The 23,639-nt window shown below is 40.3% G+C and overlaps 1 protein-coding gene across 13 annotated transcripts in view; it reads right to left on the bottom strand.

Annotated features, from left to right (window-relative positions):
- Positions 1 to 23,639, bottom strand: part of LOC126285452 (cytospin-A) — a 1,067,624-nt gene that overhangs the window by 32,353 nt on the left and 1,011,632 nt on the right. For all 13 annotated transcript variants that reach the window (XM_049984846.1, XM_049984845.1, XM_049984844.1 and 10 more), the window contains 6 exons: positions 22,174 to 22,414; positions 14,549 to 14,815; positions 14,238 to 14,426; positions 13,695 to 13,820; positions 13,438 to 13,581; positions 12,483 to 12,645 (listed from right to left, as the gene is read on the bottom strand). In XM_049984846.1, coding sequence (XP_049840803.1) covers positions 12,483 to 12,645; positions 13,438 to 13,581; positions 13,695 to 13,820; positions 14,238 to 14,426; positions 14,549 to 14,815; positions 22,174 to 22,414 — 1,130 coding nt within the window. The remainder of the gene's footprint in view (positions 1 to 12,482; positions 12,646 to 13,437; positions 13,582 to 13,694; positions 13,821 to 14,237; positions 14,427 to 14,548; positions 14,816 to 22,173; positions 22,415 to 23,639) is intronic.

The following is a 23,639-nucleotide window of genomic DNA, read 5'->3' on the forward strand; positions in this document are numbered from 1 at the left end:
ATAAGGCGATGGAGATTATTCAGTGAAGTGAAAATAGATTCTAAGTATCTTTATTCTGTCAGAAGTACCTAAAGTGAAACATATGTCTCAGAAGAACTATTCAGAAGCTCCTAATGAAACAGTGCAAAAGCTCCATCTACCATTTGAAAACAATCTCCCCCCCCCCCCCCCCCCCAAACGCAAGCACCCAAGCATGCACGCGCTCACTAAATCACTTTCTCTCACTCTGTAGGCAGCACCACTTACAACTGTGCAGGAATATAGAGTGACCTCTTTATTGACCTGTAGCTACAAAGTAGGACACCTATCTAATCTGTTGTAACTTAACTAAACTCCATTTTCATAGAAAACATTTCACCATTTGTTCATCTGTGACTGACTTTCTGCTAAAGCCACATAATGGATGCAGGAGTGCTTATGTTCCGTAGCATACGTCATAGAATAACAAGAACAGACAAACCGACACTGTTGTGCAAACAGCCAAGCCTGGAAGGGAAAGCATACCAAATCGCATGCTGAAGAAAGGAGATCCTTTTGCACACTGAAACAGTCACACATAGCAGAAGACACTGCGAAGTGACACAGAGATGCTTGTGATTTGATGCAAAACTTACAACATAAGAGAGAACTGCTTGGGCTGGACCATCGCTGTGTTGGACTCTGTGGTTTACTGCTGTCTTTGGCCCTTAACACAACTCCCGTTTGTGGTAAGTCGCAGAGTGATGCAGTAGGTCTCTGTAAACTTTCAAACTTGGCTATTTTTGAAAGGAACGAGTCACTTGCTTTCACATCTGAGAATCTCCAGTGTATATCAAAAATCTGAGTTTCATTGCTAGTATCAATATCTGCAAGATCCAAAGTATGTCTGTTTCCTGTGGAGCGATGAGACAGTTTATCTGTAGATGATACTGTGAATGAGTCTACTGAGCAACAATCACTATCAGATGCATTGGATGCCACTGTGGCTCTCTCTTTGTTGTCTGGACATGCAAACGCTTTATGAATTATGTTTTTAAACCTTGAAGTGTCATTGTCAGGAAACTTAATCCTTTTTTTTGTCACACGTGGGGACAAATTCTGCTTCCTATGATTAACATGTCTCGTTTCAGGTTTCACTTTGTGCAAGGCTTCCAGGTTTTGTTTCTTATTTGAAGATGGAAATATTTTTTGAAGCTTGAATGTTATTTTCTCATTTTTGTCTACTAAAGTTGCATTTTTATCACTGTGTTTTTCCATACATGAGGGTACAGACTTTCCTTTCTGGTTATTTTCCTGTTCACTCTGCAAATTCCAACAAGAGCAGCAGATAGTGCCAGACAGATCTTCTGCTTGAGCTGGACTACAATTGCCACATAAATTTCCATTTCCACTTCCTGATAATTGAGAAGGTGCCACACAATCTTGGAGCAAGTCTTTCCTATTTTCATATAATGTGTGTGTTTTGTTACTGAAAAGCCCTGAGAAACCATCCAGATGATCCTTCCAATTTTCATTTTGATCTGAAGTCTGCACCAAAATTTTGTTTTTCTGAGTTTGTTCAATAAACTTATTTTCTCCTCTATTCATCATTTCCACAGGCCTATAAACAATTATGTCTGACAGTCTAGCTCGATTGTGAAAGTTCATAAACTTTTTGTTGTATGTTTCAGCTATAGCTGTAGTATTCACAGTATTTAATTCCGTAGTGGGCTTACTTTCAGAATCTGCAATGTTTTCCACCTCGCCTTCATTAATATCAGGCATTTTATCGTAATACAACCGCAGATAATCTTTATTGCTGTTTGTTGTTACAAGTTTATTTTGCACCCCATTAAAATAATTGGGACTGTTTCTATCCAACTCCTGACTCTCTCTTGGTGCAACGTCTGACTGACCAGCTGTTGAAACATCAGGGAAGATGTGTGCTCCATGAGACATGTCATGGACTATCATTAAATCTGGTAAGCTTTCAGCTCTTTCTTTAATTTTATATGGACGTTGAGAAACTAGTGGCCTTCCTCTTTGCAATTTTGCCCTTCGAGACCCATCTGTGACATCTTCACCAGACAGTTTTCTCAGCAGCAATTCCCGATCAATTACTTTCTCTTCTAAGGTATTGCATTCACCTACAATTTACATTAAAATTAAAATGTTTTTCATTTTAATTACATACTTTTCTATAAATAAAAACATAATTTGTAACCATCATTACATTACTGCACTTTCCTTCAAGTTCTGTTGAGGAGGTCTTTCTCTTATGGGTTTTAGATATTAGGAATAGGTTGCAGTAGTTTAGTACAACTTTAATTAGATTTTGTGCTTAATCTTGCTTCCTTTTTTCAAAATTTATTTAACATAATAGATTATCATAAAATATATATAGTTTAGCAGTAATATATCCTCCTATAACAACTAAAATAGACTTAACACTTGGATAATTCACTTTTTATTATTTCACCCACGTAGAAATCTTATGGATGTGTTTTGAAATTGTCAAAATGATTTTGAAACGGAAAAACTTTCTGTCCAGAAAGCAATTATCTTTAAGATTACTGAATACAGACCTGAAAATGTAAGGACACACATTTTACTGAATACAGACCTGAAAATGTAAGGACACACATTTACAAAATTAAGCAAATTGTGGATGACCTCCAAGCTACACTTCTCCACAGCTTGTTTGTTATGTTAGAAAAGTGCAAACATGTCATTACACATTAGCAGCATCTGAAGCACACTACTTTAATGTTTTACTGTATCTGAATACCAAGGAATCTTATTTGTTTGCATAAATTCAGCAATGACAGTTACATCCCCAAATAGTAATATGCGATAATTTTGTACTCGTACTCCCAAGCTTGTGCACGGAACCTTGCTGTAAGACATATCCCTCAAAAAATTCATCAGTAAGTTTCCACATTTCCCACATTTACATTAAATATCAATTAAAAATCAACTCTAAATTAAGTTTTTGGGTGTTTTGCTTCATTCCTACAGTTAAACCCTTATAATTATTCTAATTGTCAAATAAAAATATCTCACAATTTTGAATGGAGAAAAAAATAAGAAAAATCGCCTGTGGTTAGAGATTTATGGAAGACTTTATGTAAAACATTAGCCGAGAAGTGCTTACTATAAATTTGACAGCTCTGAGGTGTACAGAATTAATTGTGGTCAAGTATTATGTCAGCCAAACTAGCCACTCTTGTTACGCAGGGATTAAGGAGCAACCTATCTTGGGACTGCATTTATCAGAAACCCGCCATAATATAGGGAGCATTAACAGAATGTGTATTCTCCGCAGGGTGGAAGAAGGCAATGCTCTCAATTTATCAGAAGCGCTTCAAATTTATAAAGCCAAAAAACAGGTGCCAGCAAGTGTGCTCAATGGTCAAAGTGCTGCTGTAAGTACTGCTATTTTGCTTTGTTCGACTATATCTTACACTAACCCTAGCAATATCAAGGCATTTTCCATAACACTATCACAAGAGAGTGGGGTGGAGTGGGGGGCTACTTTATGCCCACCCCACCCAATAACATTGAGCAAATAAAAAGTTAACTGTTGTTGAATTATATTGGTGGTGGTGGTGGTTAGTGTTTAACGTCCCGTCGACAACGAGGTCATTAGAGATGGAGCGCAAGCTCGGGTTAGGGAAGGATTGGAAAGGAAATCGGCCGTGCCCTTTCAAAGGAACCATCCTGGCATTTGCCTGAAATGATTTAGGGAAATCACGGAAAACCTAAATCAGGATGGCCGGAGACGGGATTGAACCGTCGTCCTCCCGAATGAGAGTCCAGTGTGCTAACCACTGCGCCACCTCACTCGGTTGAATTATATTAACAATGTATTTTTTGAAAGCGGTACTGACATGTGATCAGTGCCCAGCACCTGAAAATAGCTTTTAACGCACACTTAGAGATATCAATGTACTTAATGACCCCACAAAGAAATATAAAACATATGTGGAGTCTGATAGAAGAATTCATTAAAACGAATATTTTTTTCCTTCAAAATTTTAAAATATAAAGAAACTTACTAGGTTACAATTCTTTCAAAGGGTGAGAATAAAGTATTACCCCCGCCCCCCTTTGGTATTGCAAGAGTTAATCGTTGGACACCTCACTTAGGAATAAATTGCCTTCCTGTTACCAAATATACCATACTTTAAGTATTTGCTTATTTCCTTGCATTGACTGTATTACCCTCGTGTTCAACTGTTCCTCCTTTGTTTATACACCTATTTGACTATATGGTCTTATTAACTGACTGGTCCAATGTTTCATCCTCCTCCTCTTCTTCTTTGTACGAAAAGCCTTCGGGCTGTTACATTCTTCCAACCACTTCTCACCTACACTGCATTCTAGTGGCTACAGCAACAGAGGGTGCTGATTACTTGCTTCATCTTTTTCCATTCATTTGGTTTTTCCCTAGTTATTTTATCATTCTTGTCTTATTTTGTTAGGTTTTTGTGTATGTTACTATTTTTTCAACAATCACTGAAAGAGTGCCTCCTAATCACATACTAATCTTTAACCATTTCTTTTTTAACAACTTAAAATTTTTAAACTTATTTGTTATTTTAATTTATTACATTTCACAATGGCATGTTCAAAAGTAGTATCTTTTAATGTCTCTGATTGTTTTTTATTTGAAAACTCTCAAAGTTCAAGTAGCCAACCTAAGCAATCCACAAGTAAGAGGGCCACCATCAGGAGGGCTCTGATTTGGCAGTGAGAGGGATCCTCACGTCTGAGAATGTAGCCATACGTCAGCCGAGTGTGACCAATGCCAAGTCTACAGAGGGCAGTGGATTCCCAGTGAGACACATGCAGGGAAGTTTGCCATGTGGTCGCGGTCTCCTTAATTGATCTCAGTTTGTTTGGGACCATCAGGACAGATCAATCCAAGTTCCAGACTTCCAACAATCCATGGCGCATGAATGACCAAAGGTCCAGTTCTGGGACCCCAACTTCCAGAATCAGCACCCTCATGGCCAGCTTGGCCAACCAGTCAGCTCATTCATTTCCTGAAACCCCAACACGAGCGGTGGTCCATCCGAAAATGACCGGCCGCACCACTTAATGGAAGTCAGAGACAAGATCCTGGATAGTCGTAACCTGTGCGTGATGAGAGCAGCATTGGTCTATAGCCTGAAGGCTGCTAAGGGAGTCACTACAGATTAAGATACTTTTGCCAGTGCAAAAACAGACATGGCTTGGTGCTCATTTAATGGCCATCAATTTAGCAGTGAAGACACTGCAGCTGTCTGGTAGAGAGTGGAGTTCACTGCAATGCACATGTGTATGCACAGCCAGTTTGTCTGTTGACTGTTGAGCCATCAGTGAATACCACTTCCAAACCAAGATACTTCTCCATCACAACAGAAGAACAGGCGGCTAGAAATTCTGGGGTCAAAGAACCTTTTGAACAGAAGGAGATTTCGAGACAAATCTGGAGTAGGGGCAAAAGCCATGGGAGCAGATGCGATGTCTGCGTGACCAGAGGTGACAGTGGAGGCATGCGGCAATTATGTCCTAGTTCACCGTTATTGCTGTGGGAGATAGAACTTCCTTCCAGGGAATGGGACATGGTAGCTGGGATGTTCAAGGAAGCTACGAACATGTATAGTATAATTCAGCAGCTGTTGTTGGTGCCTGATAGGTAATGGAGGGATTCCAACCTCTACTAGTAGGCTGTTCACAGGGCTAGTTCGGAAGGTTCCTGTTGCAAGTTTGACCCCACAATAGCGAACGGGGTCCAATATTCCCAATGTTGAGGGTAATGCAGAACCATATGCAAGACTCCCATAGTTAAAATGGGACTGAATCAGGGCTTTGTAGAGCAGTGGGAGGGTAGAGCGATCTGCATCCCAGACAATGTTACTAGTGCAGCGAACTGCATTGAGCTGTCAACAGCACTTTCGCTTAAGTTGATGAAGGTGGGGAAACCATGTCAGCTTGGAATCAAAGAATAGTCCCAGAAAGACGAAGAATAGTCCCAGAAAGAAGTGCATCTCAACTACAAGAAGCTCTGGGTATGGGTGGGCAGTACAACAGTGACTGAAGTGCGTGACGTGAGTCTTGGTGGCTGAAAACCAAAATCCATGGATGAGAGTCCATAACTGCACCTTTCGTATGGCATCCTGTATGCAACACTTAGCAACAACCATATTAAAGGAGCAATAATAAAAGCAAACATTGTCGGCATATAAGGAGGGTGATATGAAGACCACACAGTCACCAATAGCCCACTGAGAGAGAGAGAGAGAGAGAGAGAGAGAGAGAGAGAGAGAGAGAGAGAGATTCTCATTACAGAGCCCTGCAGGACACCATTCTCTTGAATATTGGGGGGGGGGGGGGGGGGGGGTGTACTTGGAATTTATGGGAATATATGATGCAACAGGAAGTTCATGACAAAAATTGGGAGTCGACCTCAGAGACCCCACACATGTAACGGGACTAAGGATGTGGTGACACTATGTCAGGTCTCAAGTCTTCAGTAGGTCGAAAAAGACAGTGATGTGGTGCAGATGACGTGCAAAGGCCATCTGGATGGTGGACTCCAGGTGAAACAAATTATCAGCAGTGGAGTGGCCTATGCAAAAACAGCCCTGAGATTCAGCCAAAAGGCCCCAAGACTCAAGGACCGTCACAGCGGCTTGCTCACCACGCATTCAAGCAACTTACAGAGGAAGTCGGTAATGTTGACTGGGTGATAGCTGTCCATCTAAATGCAGTTCTTAACTGGTTGCAGTACCAGAACCAACATGCTTTCTCTTCACTCAGATAGGAAACCACCCTCGTTCCAGATCCGACTAAAGTGGACAAGGATGTGACGCTGACAATCAACTGAGAGCCCATCCACTGAATGGAGCATCATATGGCCCCATGTGGTGGGCAATAGAAGATAAGCACATTCACTCCACCAGTTGTTTTATGAACTGAAACGTGAGGTGGGGGTTATGACACACAGATGCACGAGCGTAATGCTCACAAATCTGTTCGGCAACAGTGTCTGGATCAGTACAAGTGGCAATCTAGGTATACCTGTGTTGGAGAAGTATGTGATCCAATGGCGGAAATGCACCATTTGCAGGATTCTTGCTTTTGTCATTTTATGAGGTAGTGAATGCAGTCATAGAGCCATTTAAAGGCAACAAGGTGTTAACAGTGATGAGTGCCAAAAGAGTCTACCTATGATGCCTAATGGCTGCAGTGATCTTTGTGGTCCACCAGGGTATCATCTTCCAATGGCGGGATCCCGATTGCAATTGGAGTTAAGGTAGACAGCAGAGGTGAACCTATCCCAGTCAGAATTATGAAGAACCCACCTGAGCAAGGGTCCAGGGGAGCAACGCTGAGGGAGGGAAGAAGGTCAGGAAGTGTTCATTATCACACAGGTCATCATGGACCCTCCACTGAACACATGGTAGAAGACCACAACTGCTAAAGAAGAGATCAATGGCCGCATAAGTTGTGTACGCCATGCTGAAGTGTGTGGGGGCACCAGAGTTCAAGAGGCAAAGATCGAGCTGTGCCATTAAAGTTTCGATGTCTTTACCAAGGCCAGTGATCATTTACAGATGGTAAAATCCTGTTGTGCCTGTGTCCATACCCGAACAGCCAAAGCTTCCAACAGTGTAACAAGAGGCACAAGGTCACAGCATACAATGTCCAGCACACACATACAAACCCCTCTTATAATCATATTCTCAAAATAACCTCGGTAGAAATGAAGGACAGGTGTTCGAGTTGCTGGAGACCATTGTGACGAAGCAAGCTGGAATAATTTTACTTCCCCCTCTCGTTTTTCCACCTGCCTCCTCAAATTCGTTTTTTTCAATTTTAACTCCTTACTATTTTGACTTCTAAACAAATATAAATTCTGTATTAATTATAAACATTTGGAGGAGCAACGACTAGTATTTTTAAAGGATCTATTTATCTCTATTCGAGAACATGTTAGCAGAGCCAGGTCGTAATTCCAAAGTAACTAACAGTTTTGTCGTAAGGATTGTTTGTGTACTTATATTTGTTAATTTCATGATTCAAACAAATAATTCGGCATAACCCTCATAGTACAAGTAACAAGCAATGACAATGACTGTTCAACTTATTTGAAAGACTGAACTGTGTGGTTAGGCTTTTACTGCACAGAGATGTACAACAGTAAACTATTGTAGCAGTATGTGGATGTTCACCTGCAAACTATTAATAAGGCTTATGGAAAGTTAAACAATAGTGCACTGACCATATTAAATGTGTATATGGTTGGTTGTAAAAAAGTGAAAGTAAACTACGGTGAAATGCAAATATCTACCTGTCTGCTACACTATTTACAGTAGTCAGTGTCCAAACTGCGAACTTCATTTTTCAGCCTGTGTAGCAACGCAGTACGTCGACACCATACACAACAAACGAAGAAAAAGCACGCAGAACCACTAAACCGTTTCCTGGATGGCAGTACAGAATGCAGGGTATGTGCTTAAAAGCTGCTGTAGCTCAGGAAAGTGGTGAAAAAACACATTACTATTCTACTGGTCTCAGGGTGCCTGAATACTTTGGGGGCATGAAGCTACTAGTGGGGTGCTGGTTACAATTCAAGGTCGTGTACTGCCATCAGTTGAGACGTCAAAGGATTCACTGACATAGGTCCCCAGCACCTTGCCGCAGAGATCTGGTTCTTCAGGCGTCACAACGATCTCCACCTTGGACACAAAAAGAGAACATGCAGAGTCCAGAGATGTGGTGGCCACCAGCATTTCTTACAAGATGAGAACGGAGAAGATTTCCCTGAACTGGTTTCAGGGACACAGGAACAATGGGAAGTTCAATGGCCAGCAGCCTGCGGTTCCTTCAGCCACCAGCTGGCATCTAGCTGTGGACCAGCAGGAACTGTGGAAGGAAGAGACCCAAGGGACCTCTTCCTAGCTAGAAAAGCCAGAGGATTCCTGGCAGATTAGATTAGTTTTTGTTCCATAGATCCGTGTTGAGGAGATCCTCGTGGATGTGGAACATGTCACCTTTTTTTTATTTTTTATTTTTATTTTTTTAAGCTGAAATAACAATACTAATAGTATAAATATATACAACACATCATTTGTTTCTATTAAAAAATTCGTCAATGGAGTAGAAGGAGTTGGCCACTAGTAAGTTTTTCAGGCTCCTTTTAAACTGATCTCTATTTGTAACTAAATTTTTTATGTTTGCTGGCAAATTATTGAAGATGAGTGTTCCTGAGTAGTGGACCCCTTTTTGAACTAAAGTAAGTGCTTTTAAGTCCTTGTGCAGATCATTTTTGTTCCTGGTATTGTATGTATGAACTGAGCTATTTGTTGGAAAAAGAGATGTATTATGTAGGACAAATTTCATTAAGGAGTAAATATACTGAGAGGCAGTAGTTAGTATACCCAGTTCTTTGAAGAGGTTTCTACAAGACGTCCGTGAGTTTACTCCACAAATAATACGTACTACATGCTTTTGGACTCTGAAAACTTCTGTTTGACTTGAAGAGTTACCCCAAAATATTATCCCATATGACATTATGGAATGAAAGTAGGCAAAGTATGCAAGCTTTTTCACTTTTATGACGCCTATGTCTGCTAACACACTAATTGCAAATACAGATTTGTTAAGGCGTTTCTGAAGTTCTGTGGTGTGCTCCTCCCAACTGAATTTATTATCAAGTTGTAATCCCAGGAATTTAAGACTGTCAACCTCTTCTATCTGCTCTTCTTCGTACTTTATGCATATGCTGGGTGGAAAGCTCTTACAGGTTCTGAATTGCATACAGTGAGTCTTTTCGAAGTTTAATGTCAGTGAGTTGGCTTTAAACCATTTATTAATATCCATGAAAATATCATTAGCACATCTTTCTAGAACTCTGCTTCTGGCAGTGTAACTGATGAGAGATCATTAATGCACACAAGAAAAAGCAATGGCCCTAAGGTGGATCCTTATGGGACACCACATGTAATTTCTTCCCATTCTGATGATGACTGATGACTTAATTCACTAGTCCCTTGCAATGACACCCTTTGTTTCCTGTTAGCGAGGTATGACTTGAACCATTTTGCAGCACTGCCCGTGACACCATAGAATTCTAATTTATTTAAAAGGATGTTGTGGTTTACACAATCGAATGCCTTTGACAAATCACAGAAAATACCTGCTGCTTGTAACTTGTTATTTAATGAATTAAGTACATTTTCACTGTAGGTGTAAATAGCCTTTTCGATATCAGAACCCTTCAGAAATCCAAACTCTGTTCTTGATAATATGTTATTTGTGGTCAGATGGTTGAGAAGCTGCCTGTAGCAGACTGGGAGCCAGTGTTCCTGGCAGACTGGGAGCCAGTGTTCCTGAACTGGGTGCAGAGGAAGCACCAGAAGGGATCCCAAACTGCCCAGGATACAGGTATCAATGCAAGGTGCCTACTGTAAGAGACACAACAGGCATCATCGACAGATAAGGCAATGACATTGCAGTTGTAGCTGCAGACTGTGTAATTGGTCTGGCTTTAAGATACTTCTACTTTTTCTGGCCTCTTGATATGTGAGCATGTTCGGTGTCTTACACGCCTGATTTTCTTCTCACACTTAAAAATAGAGTCATCTGGTGAGCAGGGAGAGCGCAGCTTGCCACAGTTTACACACATGGAGACAGGAACACAAAGAACATTCGTGTGCAGTGGACGACTACATCCCTACAATTAGGGGTAGCAGTACAATGGGGAAACGTATGTCCTAACTTCATAAACCTGAAGCTCCTCTTAGGAGGAGGAACATTGTGTTTCATGCCACACGATCTTCTCAAACATCACCCTCCAAAGCCAAGATGAAGGCCCCGATAGCAACTCCGTTTTCCCTTGATCCCCTACGGACACAATGGATAAGGTGCACACCCTGTCTCACCAAGTTGGCCTGCACCTCATTATCAGATTTCCGGAGGTGGTCACAGTGAAAGATGATGCCCTAGACCTTATTGACACACTTGCAAGGAGTGATGGTCACAGGGATGTCACTCAACTTTTCACAACAAAGCAGCACCTTTGACTAAGCAGGAGATGGTATTTTAATGAGGAAGGAACAGCTCTTCATCTCAGAGATGGCTGCAACTTCCCAGTATTTGTCTTCAATGTTTTCCATAAAAAATAAATACTCTGTAACCAGAAAGATGCCCTCGTCGATCCAGGTACAGACCAGGAATTGGAGGGAGGATTTTGCTCCTTGTCATCTAGTCCTGCATGCCTCTCACAGTGTGGCAAGGGAAGGGAATGCACTAGGAATGTATTTTCTTACATCGTACAAGGCCTTGCAATTTGAAACGATTTCTGGGGCCGTGTAAGTACAAGCGGGTGGAAGTTTCATTAGTTTCATGTGTGAATTATCCGCCGCAGTGCCACCCACTCTGAACAGGCGCGCAAGATGAAGACAGCACTGTGAAACTAGAAATCAAGACCAAAATTATGAACAAAGTCCAAGTAGGGTCCACACCAAAAGACCCACCCAATGGAAACACAGGAGGAGGTAAGAGATAGTCTAAGTGTAGGTTTGCAGCTCAGAAAGAGGAATCAATGTTGCAAAGGCTGGGACCCCATTGTTGCCAATCTTGTACTCATGAAAGAGTGGAGAGTCCCCTGAGGAGTTCTGTAATGAATACCAGTTCAGTGTTTCTGAAGCCTCCTGAAATGTCAGCTAGCCTCTCAATACGTTGTAATCTCTCTAATATAAATAGAAACAATTATAAACTAGAAAAGTATTTTCTAATTAAGAAATATGGTGTTAGAAATACAAAAGATCATCTGTTCCCCTCTCTACCTTCCATTCTCATATTTTTGTACCTAACAGGAAAATAGTCAACAACAGATACAAGAAATTAAAATGCCAAGACAAACTTCAATTAACAACATATGTAACACACTACTATAGCAAACAGTTGGCATTCCCACTCATTCTTTCCTGCATACTTCAAGGGTAAGTATCTTTAGAGTGCTACATGTAAATTAACAGACAAGGGAACTTTGTTTACAGTATTTTTCTCATGGTTTAGTAGTAATTTATTGCACGGTAGCATTAATACGCAACGGCAGTGTTAGTGACACACAAAGCGAATTCAGCAATGAAAGTAGATGTGAACCAAAACAAAACTAAAGACACAGAAAATGAATTGCATTTCAAGGCAGTGGAGCCAAAGAGAATCTTGCTGTGGGAGAAAAAAGGAGCCACTGACTACTAAATGAAATGTGACATCGTTAATAATAGTGAAGAAGTGTGGATGATCTGATCTTCGACATTAATAGTGACTCCTGTAAGCAAGATATACAGAGTGTAAGCACAAACACTTCTCAGGTTTGTCACAGGATCTTACTGTGTAAATCCCACAATACTGCATCAATGCAACTAAATATATCAAGCAGTTGCATCACTGAAATACTATACTGATAATTTTCTGTGTGAGCAGTCCATACAAATAGCTCTTGTTCCTACTGTGGTTCACATTACCTTTGTACTTCTCCAGCTGTGCTTCTATGTTTCGCACCTTATCCCTCAAGTTTTTGTTTTCCACCAACAGCTTCTTCAGCTCCTCACTTGCTTCAGTCTTAAAGTCATTCGCAACTCTAACTGTTGTTAACAGATCAGTCTGAAACTGCTGCCATTCTTCACTCTGCAAGAAAAAATTTCTCCTTTATGGAACCAATAACAAGACACAATAACTCAACTGACAACATGAGAAGATGTCACCAACGAGGAAGCCTGCAATCACACAGTTATAAAAAGAAGGATGGAATATTCACATGTCAACAAGTAATTAATTTATAAATGCTCCGTTTCATATACAAGCAGTAGCAATGAGGAAATGAAGAGAACAATGAGCATGATATTTGCGGAGTGACTCTCTCACTCTTCAGTGGAATGAGTATTGTTTTGAAACTTGCGGACTGTGTAGAGCATGTCATGAATTCCAGTACACAACACAGAACTTTTAGAAGCAAACATAGTAATAAGAAGTGTAAACAGAGCGGTACTGACTTTTTATCTTCTCTTCAGTACTGCTCTGTTTATGATTATTATTACCATGTTTGCTTCTAAAAGTTCTGTGTTGTGTACTGGAATTCATGACATGCTCTACACATGAGACATGACCATTATTTAAGTAACGACAGATGTCGTTATGTGGCTTAAACTGTGTTAACCCTAATAAATGAAGATGGTCTGTGAAGGAAAACCATCGATATTTAGGTTTAAAATAAAATCAGCTGATGGTCAAATGTGCATTTTATATATTACTTGACGGCTGTTGATAGTCACCTTCCAAAAATGTTTAGAAATTACAATCCATCCTTTACTACATGAGAATAACAAAACATCTAATTTACTGGAAAGGATGGCTAACTGTTTAAATCTTGTGCTGTAGTTGTGAGATAATACTGTTAAGTCCATCATCTACAAACATTACCTCTTGCTGCCGTAACCTCCTTTCTTCTTCAAGACTTTTTTCCTGTTCAGCCAATTTTTGTTCAGCTTCACTTAAGTGCTTTTGACAGTCTGCTAAAACTGCCTGCAGTTGCTCTTTATCATCTAGATAGCACTGACATTGCATCTAGAAGACAATGAATATTATTTAAATTGCAGTAACAGTTACACAAATTAAAGAAAATGAAATTTTTGGATCGTGATAAATGTAAAGAAGGAGATAGATCATCATAACAATACCTTAATATCAGAAAGCGATTTCTGCAAGACCTGCACTTCTGTTGACAGTTGTTGTTTTTCTTGTTTAAGACTTTCAAATTTGTATTCCAAATCAGAAAGTGCTGACTTTGCATTATTGCGAGTTACCTGAAAGTGAATCATAACTAGTTCAAGTATTTCTATGGTGTACAATACCATAGGTCAATACACTGGGCATTAAAACATGAAACAGTGTTTCTAAAAAAAATTCACATGTGTACTCAAATTAACCATGTCTCATTGCATCTATCTCCAATACCTTTTGCTGTAAAAGTGATTGTGTGCAATATACAACCCAGTGGTTATCTTCAGCACTCTCAATGACTGCTTAGCATAAGCCCAAAACATTAATTGCTCTTAATGTTTATGAAAATCAATTTAATTCAAATCAAAATAATGTGTGGCAATAGCCAAACAATGTTACCATTTACAAACATTATGACTGAATAATGATACTGAAAGTACAGAGTCAAGAGTGTCAATTTGCACTGTCCTTCCAAATTGATTTCCTGTATCAGTACCAACCTTGCACTCCTCCTGCAAGTGCATCAACTGTTCCTCCAACCTAGTGATTTCACACTGGCCACGTAACACTTGTTCCTGCATTGTCGCTACTTGGCTCTCTAGTGTATCCTTCTCTTTCCTGACATTGTCCAACATTTCTTCAACATCAGATTTGTCTTCCAACTCACGAGCTGTCTCTAACTCCTCAATCTATAGGAAGATAATGTTATCAGACAGTGTATCCATTCAAGGTATCATCAGTCATGTGTAAATTTCCATTAACAAGTCTTTCTCATTTTCTTACATATATTCATCTTTAAACAATTACATACCTTCGCTCGTGCATTTTCTAACAGTGTGGTGAGTCTCTGCAATTCAATGAGACGTGACGAGCTTTCCTGTCGAACCTCTGCTAATTCGCGCTCCAACGTGTGCCGTTCTGCTTGCACGGCCTCTAATGTTGCCTCTAGTTTACGTGCTGACTCTCTTGACTGAGCTGCCTCCTCCTGGGCAACATTTGTAGCTTGGCGTAGCTCTGCCACTTGAGTAGTTAATTCCTGCTGTTTAACTAAGAGGCAATCTCGCTTCTCCTGGGCAATCTAGGAATGAAACAGTTTGTTAAATAAATTGTGTCACAATACTGCATCTTTTTAGCATTGACTTCCACACTAAAGGGTCTTTAACTACCAGCGGAGAGACTAGTAAGCAAGTTGTTCATATTTTCCATTTAAAAAGAAAGAACTGGTAGTGCAATTTTTTTCTGGAGAAAAATACCCACAAACTACGGATCATAGATATTAATAATACCAATAAGGAATGAATTTCAAAAAGTTAATAAAAATAATGAAGATAATTTCCAGTTTCTGCAGAAAACTTCTGGATGATTACATGGTTACAACCAGGATTTGAGGATCAAACAGAGGTCAGGGATAAATGGTATTCGTAGAAATATGGGAAAAATTAAAAGTATGTGAAATAAAGTAGACACAGGAAATGAAGGTACAGAAAAAAGTGGAGGGAATGAAATGACAATCACATAAAGAAAGTTTTTAAAGAAACACAAAACTGGGAAATGTTACGATCAGATTACTTAAAGGTACATAAATGTTATTCTCACAAGGTAACAACTACTTTTAGAAGTTTATCAAAGCTGGTATCCGAGTAGAGAATTAGTTTATGGCGGTGAAGCAGATGGTGAAAAAGATTAGTTTCAAGGAACCAACATATTTGTTGGATGAGAAATATCCTTTGATTTCTTTTGCTCCAGGAATAAGTATTTGTAATGTTACAGGCTTTTTTCGCAAACAGAACCACACAAGGTAAACAGTGTTGAAATTACTGTAAAATTAATGCAGGTTTGACTTACATTATAATATGATAGCTGAGAGAAGACAAGTCTGTGGGTTCAACAACTGAGGGTGTATTAGGCAGCATTAAACCATTAACTGCCAAATTGTTTTCTTTAATATGCATTTATTTCTGGGTTACTTGACTAATATAGAGACTACAAAGACTTCTTCTTCTTCTTCTTCTTCTTCTTCTTCTTCTTCTTCTTCTGTCCTGAGACTGGTTTGATGCAGCTCTCCATGCTATTCTATCCTGTGCAAGCTGCTTCATTTCCCAGTACTTACTGCAACCTACATCCTTCTGAATCTGCTTGGTGTATTCATCTCTTGGTCTCCCTCTACGATTTTTACCCTCCACTCTGACCTCAAACACTAAATTGGTGATCCCTTGACACCTCAGAACATGTCCTACCAACCAATCCCTTCTTCTAGTCAAGTTGTTCCACAAACTTCTCTTCTCCCCAATCCTAATCAATACCACCTCATTAGTTATCGATCTACCCATCTAATCTTCAGTATTCTTCTGTAGCACCACATATCGAAAGCTTCTACTCTCTTCTTGTTCAAACTATTTATCGTCCACGTTTCACTTCCATACATGGCTACACTCCATACAAATACCGTATTTACTCGAATCCAAGCCGCACTTTTTTGCCCAGTTTTTGTAATGCAAAAAACCGCCTGCGGCTTAGAATTGAGTGCAAAGTAAGTGTAAGTTCTGAAAAATGCTGGTAGGTGCCGCCACAACTAACTTCTGCCGTCGAATATATGTAGCACTACTCAGGCATGCTTTGCAAGCACAAACATAAATACTGGCACCAAAAACCTCTTTGCCAGTAAATTAAAAAAAAAATAATTCAACAACAACAACAACAACAACAACAACAACAACAACAACAACAACAACAAAGGTGGAAGACGAGCTTTTTTTCTCCGCATCAATTTTCGACAACTGCATTTTCATACATTATCCAACGAAGTAAATACAAATTCCGTATTGTTAACTTCGAAAGTAGCAGCATTTCGATGTACCACAAAAATCCGACTGGCAAGACTGTTTGGGATGTTTGTCAATATGGCCAACTCTACGTTCTGAATTTTTTCCTACCTATGAGAAGAGATGGTTGCTAATATGAACTTTTACGAATTGTGAATCACATGCAGTATTCTCTTCACTGTAAGTATAATACGAATATAAACATTTTTCCATGTATTCTTTCATGTTTGCTGCTATCTCATTTAAATCCTGTCTGACAAATAAACTACGAAACTAGAGTGAGACAATAGAAAACGCGGAAGAATTTACATAACATGTCATGTTTATATTTGTATTATTCTTATGCAAAGTAGTGATACAGTCAGAAATGAAGCATGACAATTGACTAGATTTTTAAATCTAAGATAACTTATTACTGCGCAGAATGTAATGTACTAAAGAGGCGTTGTAAACATTTTCGAACAGAGAAAAATATTTACTAAACTCTCGTTCAGAATATCATCTATCATACGCAGTCTATTATTTGGTTCTTGTTGATCATTATAAAAGAAAGCAGCAGTGTAAGTAACAACAAATAGCAGTCTCTTGCCATTTTTTCGCTAATGAGACGATTCCTCTATCTCTCTCTCTCTCTCTCTCTCTCTCTCTCTCTCTCTCTCTCTCTCTCTCTCTCTCTCTCTCTCTCTCTCTCTCTCTCTCTTTTTTTAAGCGGTGGTAGCATGCACAAAAGCAAGCCACGCTGCCATAGGCGACAGACTGTAAACACTCATTATCAGAATGCGACAAACAATGCATGACATAGTACAGTAATGCATTTTCAGCTTAGAGTGACGTAAACACCTATAACAAAGAGAACGGCACTTGACAGATCAAAGAAGAATAAGCAATAAATTCAAACCAGACAAAGCACTTGAAAAAAGAAGGGTACCCGTATAAATACGGACGGAGAGCCTGACACATAGCAATGGCTACTTGGTAAAGCTTAACTGCTAAGCTAACGACTCAAACCAAACTACTGTAGCTGTATAGTCATTCATTTGACCTAAATTGTGTCTCATATTACAATGGACCAACTTTTTTTTTATTTGAAGGTGCGGCCGAAAACTTTTCCTCCCCTTGAATTTCGAGTCTCAAATATCAGGTGCGGCTTAAGATTCGGAAATTTTTTTTTCCTTGATTTTGAGTCTCATTTTTTAGGTGCGGCTTAGCTTCGAGTAAATATGGTACTTTCAGAAACAACTTCCTGACACTTTAAATCTATATTCGATGTTAACAAATTTCTCTTCTTCAGAAAAGTTTTCCTTGCCATTGCCAGACTACATTTCATATCTTCTCTACTTCGACCATCATCAGTTATTTTGCTCCCCAAATAGCAAAACTCCTTTACTACTGTAAGTGTTTCATTTCCTAATCTAATACCCTCAGCATCACCCGATTTAATTCGACTACATTCCATTATCCTCATTTTGCTTTTGTTGATGTTCATCTTATACCGTCCTTTCAAGACACTGTGCATTCCATTCAACTGCTCTTCCAAGTCCTTTGCTGTCTCTGACAGAATTACAATGTCATCAGCAAACCTCAAAGTTTTTATTTCTTCTGCATGGATTTTAATACCTACTCCGAATTTTTCTTCTGTTTCCTTTACTGCTTACTTCACACAAAGTACTACTTTCCTGTGAGCTTATTGTGAATTCCATATTTTCTTTGCTTCCCCAATTTTGCACATTCAATTATGTGTCTGTTACCAGAAACCTGGAATTCAACTGGAACAATTGAAGTGGATGCCATTAGCGTTGATGGACATCCTGCCCTTTTGGGATCAGAGGTGTCAGATGGCTGAGCGAGATATTCCCTTGCCACCAACCATCTGAACTGGAGCAGTGGCATATTTTCATTTGCAAAGCAGTAGATGATGGAGGTGCTGACCAATGCTACAGGTTTTGTGTTGGTGAACAATGGGAAGTACAATTTCTTATCTTGAATTCTCACATAATACTTCTACACATTCCAGTCCAATTTGTCCATGCCTCACCTGCTTGTTGTACTCTTCCATAATTCCTGGCTGTGTAACCTTTACTTCTTGATTCTCAGCTTTGCTCCACCTCTTTACTTGGCTTACTGAATGCTTTGTCTTATGGTTTGTCAAGAGTTTAAACACAACAGTTATCTTTCCACATTACTGCAATTATCTCTGTGTTCTTATCAAATCTATAGTCATAATTTCTTATTTGTTCCTTTTTCACTGGAAAGTTTATTAATTCAACTCATTCAGACATTTGAGGTTGCCCTTATTCTCATTTAAGACAGCTCTTTTACCAAACCAAAACTCATGAAAAGTTGTCAAAATAAATTTTGAGAAATTTAGGAGATTGCAGAACAGAAGCCATAGTCAGTACAACTGATCCGCCAAGTCATAAAACTGAAACATCACTCGAGTCTGTAGATTTTCCTTCATAGACTGACATGCAATAACACTAACCACTTCGGAAACAGCATATGGCCTGCTGTTTGAAACCGAATCTCACTGGTTTCTCATGAATGAATTGTTTTGGATAATGATGTACATAATATCGAACCATTTGCTTATCAATGCTCAGGCTACATACATAACAAAATTTTGTGCAACAATCCACCAAAGGATGAATTTTGAAAAGTTTACCCCCTTTTGTCAGCTGTGATTCTGTTCAGCTGTGTACTGTCATTTAGTGAAGGTGGTGCTGGATTTCTAGGTATCTGCTGTGGCTTGTACACTGTCTTATACATTTTATATCAAAGTCTTCACCTTAATTCCAATGTAACTATTCCTCTGGAGGAGCATGACATCCAGTGAAGAGCAGTATACATAAGAACTTTATAAGCATTCCTTGGATAGCTCAAAGCTGTGATTATTCTTCTGTGTAGCATGTCAGACACTTTCGTCACAAAATTCTTCAAAGTACTCAACTGCAGACGTTCCTGTTAATGCTACTATCAAAATGTATTTGTTCTGTTCAGTCCCTCTTATATTGGGAAATATTTTATTGTAAATCACATCTTGCACAGTCCTAATAGAAATGGTATTATCTCTCATTTTCTTTTTGCGATGGCCTGCATTTTTCTCATTCTTCCTTTCTTCGCTAGTGTGTACCTCGAAGGTACCTAGTGCACCAGCTGAAAGACTACCTTCCAATATACACTCCTGGAAATGGAAAAAAGAACACATTGACACCGGTGTGTCAGACCCACCATACTTGCTCCGGGCACTGCAACGGGGCTGTACAAGCAATGATCACACGCACGGCACAGCGGACACATCAGGAACCGCGGTGTATGCCCTCGAATGGCGATAGCTGAGCAACATTTGTGCACCGCCACCGTCAGTGTCAGCCAGTTTGCCGTGGCATACGGAGCTCCATCGCAGTCTTTAACACTGGTAGCATGCCGCGACAGCGTGGACGTGAACCGTATGTGCAGTTGACGGACTTTGAGCGAGGGCGTATAGTGGGCATGCGGGAGGCCGGGTGTACGTACCGCCGAATTGCTCAACACGTGGGGCGTGAGGTCTCCACAGTACATCGATGTTGTCGCCAGTGGTCGGCGGAAGGTGCACGTGCCCGTCGACCTGGGACCGGACCGCAACGACGCACGGATGCACGCCAAGACCGTAGGATCCTACGCAGTGCCGTAAGGGACCGCACCGCCACTTCCCAGCAAATTAGGGACACTGTTGCTCCTGGGGTATCGGCGAGGACCATTCGCAACCGTCTCCATGAAGCTGGGCTACGGTCCAGCACACCGTTAGGCCGTCTTCCGCTCACGCCCCAACATCGTGCAGCCCGCCTCCAGTGGTGTCGCGATAGGCGTGAATGGAGGGATGAATGGAGACGTGTCGTCTTCAGCAATGAGAGTCGCTTCTGGCTTGGTGCCAATGATGGTCGTATGCGTGTTTGGCGCCATGCAGGTGAGCGCCACAATCAGGACTGCATACGACCGAGGCACACAGGGCCAACACCCGGCATCATGGTGTGGGGAGCGATCTCCTACACTGTCCGTACACCTCTGGTGATCGTCAAGGGGACACTGAATAGTGCACGGTACATCCAAACCGTCATCGAACCCATTGTCCTACCATTCCTAGACTGGCAAGGGAACTTGCTGTTCCAACAGGACAATGCACGTCCGCATGTATCCCGTGCCACCCAACGTGCTCTAGAAGGTGTAAGTCAACTACCCTGGCCAGCAAGATCTCCGGATCTGTCCCCCATTGAGCATGTTTGGAACTGGATGAAGCGTCGTCTCATGCGGTCTGCACATCCATCACGAACGCTGGTCCAACTGAGGCGCCAGGTGGAAATGGCATGGCAAGCCGTTCCACAGATCTACGATCGTCTGCATGGGAGAATAGCAGCCTGCATTGCTGCGAAAGGTGGATATACACTGTACTAGTGCCGACATTGTGCATGCTCTGTTGCCTGTGTCTATGTGCCTGTGGTTCTGTCAGTGTGATCATGTGATGTAACTGACCCCAGGAATGTGTCAATAAAGTTTCCCCTTCCTGGGACAATGAATTCACGGTGTTCTTATTTCAATTTCCAGGAGTGTATTTTAGTTGATATCATCAGTCAGACATTTCATCAACAGTATCTGGATGTCAGTAGTCTCATTTACTTTACCCTCATCACCATAAGAAGCCATGAAATTTACAATTTCCTCAATTTGTCTTACTGAAAGCCTTTTATAGCAATTCATTGTGCCTGGGGAGAAAATAGAAATGAAATGCTGTTTTACGCAGAACCTGCCTTGAGCCCCAAATGGGAACCAAAATTCAAAGAGCCCAAATGGGAAAATAAGCCTTGGAAATAAATGACTGTTTAACTACTTTTAAAACCATTTTCAGAAAATATCAGTAAACATGTGCGGTAAGTTATTTATAATTCTATAAGTTACACAGTTTGGAAAATTTTCAAAATAGCATAACTCTAAAATGAATATCATGGCAGTTGGGTTAAGCCTATGGGGAGGGCAAATTATCACATTAGGACTAAAATGTGTGCACCCTGGAGAGGAGGAGACTGAATTTCAGAATCAGTTTAGTTCCCATAGTTCTAGCCTTTCAAAATGTATATGGCCCCATCAGAAACAAAATTCTTTTTTATGTGCATTTTCTCTGCAGTAAGCTCCACTTTGTCAGAAGGAATAAATGATACCAAATATTTCGAACTTTGTTTATGAGACTGACAGTTTACACACACACACACACACACACACACACACACACACACACACACACACCAAAAAAAAAAGTGTGTTGGGGGGGGGGGGGGGGGGGGGGTGCTTACAGTTAACTTTTAAATAATGCTATGTACCTTAGTTTGATCATGACACTGAACTGCAAATTTTACATAGTTCACAGTGAACAACATGAAAGTACAACCCTCATTTACCACTCCATTCATTTTTAACACATATAGTCCCCACTGCAGCACCCCTCTGATCACAAATGGTAGCAGGTAATATTTCTGGTTTGTATACCACTTAAAATCTCTCCAAGTGAACAGATATTCTCCAAAAACTAATAAACATTACATTGCAATATTGATCATCATATGCAAACAGAATGATGTTCTCTTACTTTGAGGAGGTCTAATAATCTGTCATCATGGACAACTTCACCGGGTCCACCCCGCAGCAGCATTCCCTGCAAAGCTTCAGCTTGACTCCGGCTGTCTTCCAACTTTTCTGACTGCTGGCACAGATATTCCACAAGAATGTGCTTGTCTTCAACCAGACGTTCATTCTCAGCCTGCAGCTCCTGAAGCTGAGATTGCAAGTCAGAAAGCTCCTGAAGAGTTGCCTGCAACTCTTCATTGGTGCTGAAACAGTACATACATTCAAATAATATGAAGTGCTCACCATTTCCAACCATCATAGGTATCACATTAATTATTCATATTAAAGTTAATACTTTTCAGTTACCAATGACTTCAGAGCACTAAAAGGTACTGAAGTTATACCTGTGCACAAAAAATGTCTCTGTAAACTTAACCTAAAATTAACTTTTGTATTATTTCAAGTCTTATACATCAGTGCATGCCTAACAATTACGCAGAGAGGACTCAATGATGGTCCCCTCTGGGACGGCTGTTTCACACTATTCCGAAAACGGCAAGAGCTGACAAGTTCGAGAATTACCGCACAATCAGCTTAACAGCTCGTGCATTCAAATTGCTTTCAACAATAATGTACAGAAGAATGGAAAAGAAAAATCGAGGATGCACTAGATTACAATCAGTTTGTATTTTGGAAAGGTGAAGGCATGAGACAGGCAATTCTGCTGCTGTGGTTCATAATGGTAGCAAGACTAAAGAAAAATCAAGACATGTTCACAGCATTTGTCTATCTGCAAAAAGCATTTTACAAAGTAAAATGGTGCAAGATGTGCAAAATTCTGAGAAAAGTAGGGGTAAGCTACAGGGAGAGATGGGTCATATACAGTATGTACAACAGCCAAGAGGGAATAATAAGAGTGAACGACCAAGAACGAAGTGCTTGTATTAAAAAGGGTGTAAGACAAGTATGCAGTCTTTCACCCCTACTGTTCAAGCTGTATATCAACGAAGCAATGGTGGAAATAAAAGAATTAAAATTCAAGGTGAAAGGACACCAATGATACGATTCGCTGATGACATTGCTATCCTGAGCAAAAGTGAAGAAGAATTACATGATCTGCTGAACAGAATTGACAGTCTAATGGGTACAGAGTGGAGTGAGAGTAAATCAGAGAAAGACAAAGGTAATGTGAAGTAGTTGAACTTAAGAAATTCTGCTACCTATGCTGTAAAATAACCAATGATGGACGGAGCAAGGACATCAAGAGCATACTAGCCATGGCAAAAACGGCATTCCTGGCCAAGAAAAGTCTTCTAGTATCAAACATAGGTCTTAATTAGAGGAAGAAATTTATGAGACTGTATGTCTAGAGCACAGTACAGTACGGTAGTGAGACATGGACAGTGAGAAAACAGAAACACAAGAAAATTGAAGTACATGAGATGTGGTGCTACTGACAAATGTTGAAAATTAGTTGGACTGATGAGG

The sequence above is a fragment of the Schistocerca gregaria genome, chromosome 8, assembly GCF_023897955.1.
Source record: "Schistocerca gregaria isolate iqSchGreg1 chromosome 8, iqSchGreg1.2, whole genome shotgun sequence".
Lineage (NCBI taxonomy): Eukaryota > Metazoa > Arthropoda > Insecta > Orthoptera > Acrididae > Schistocerca > Schistocerca gregaria.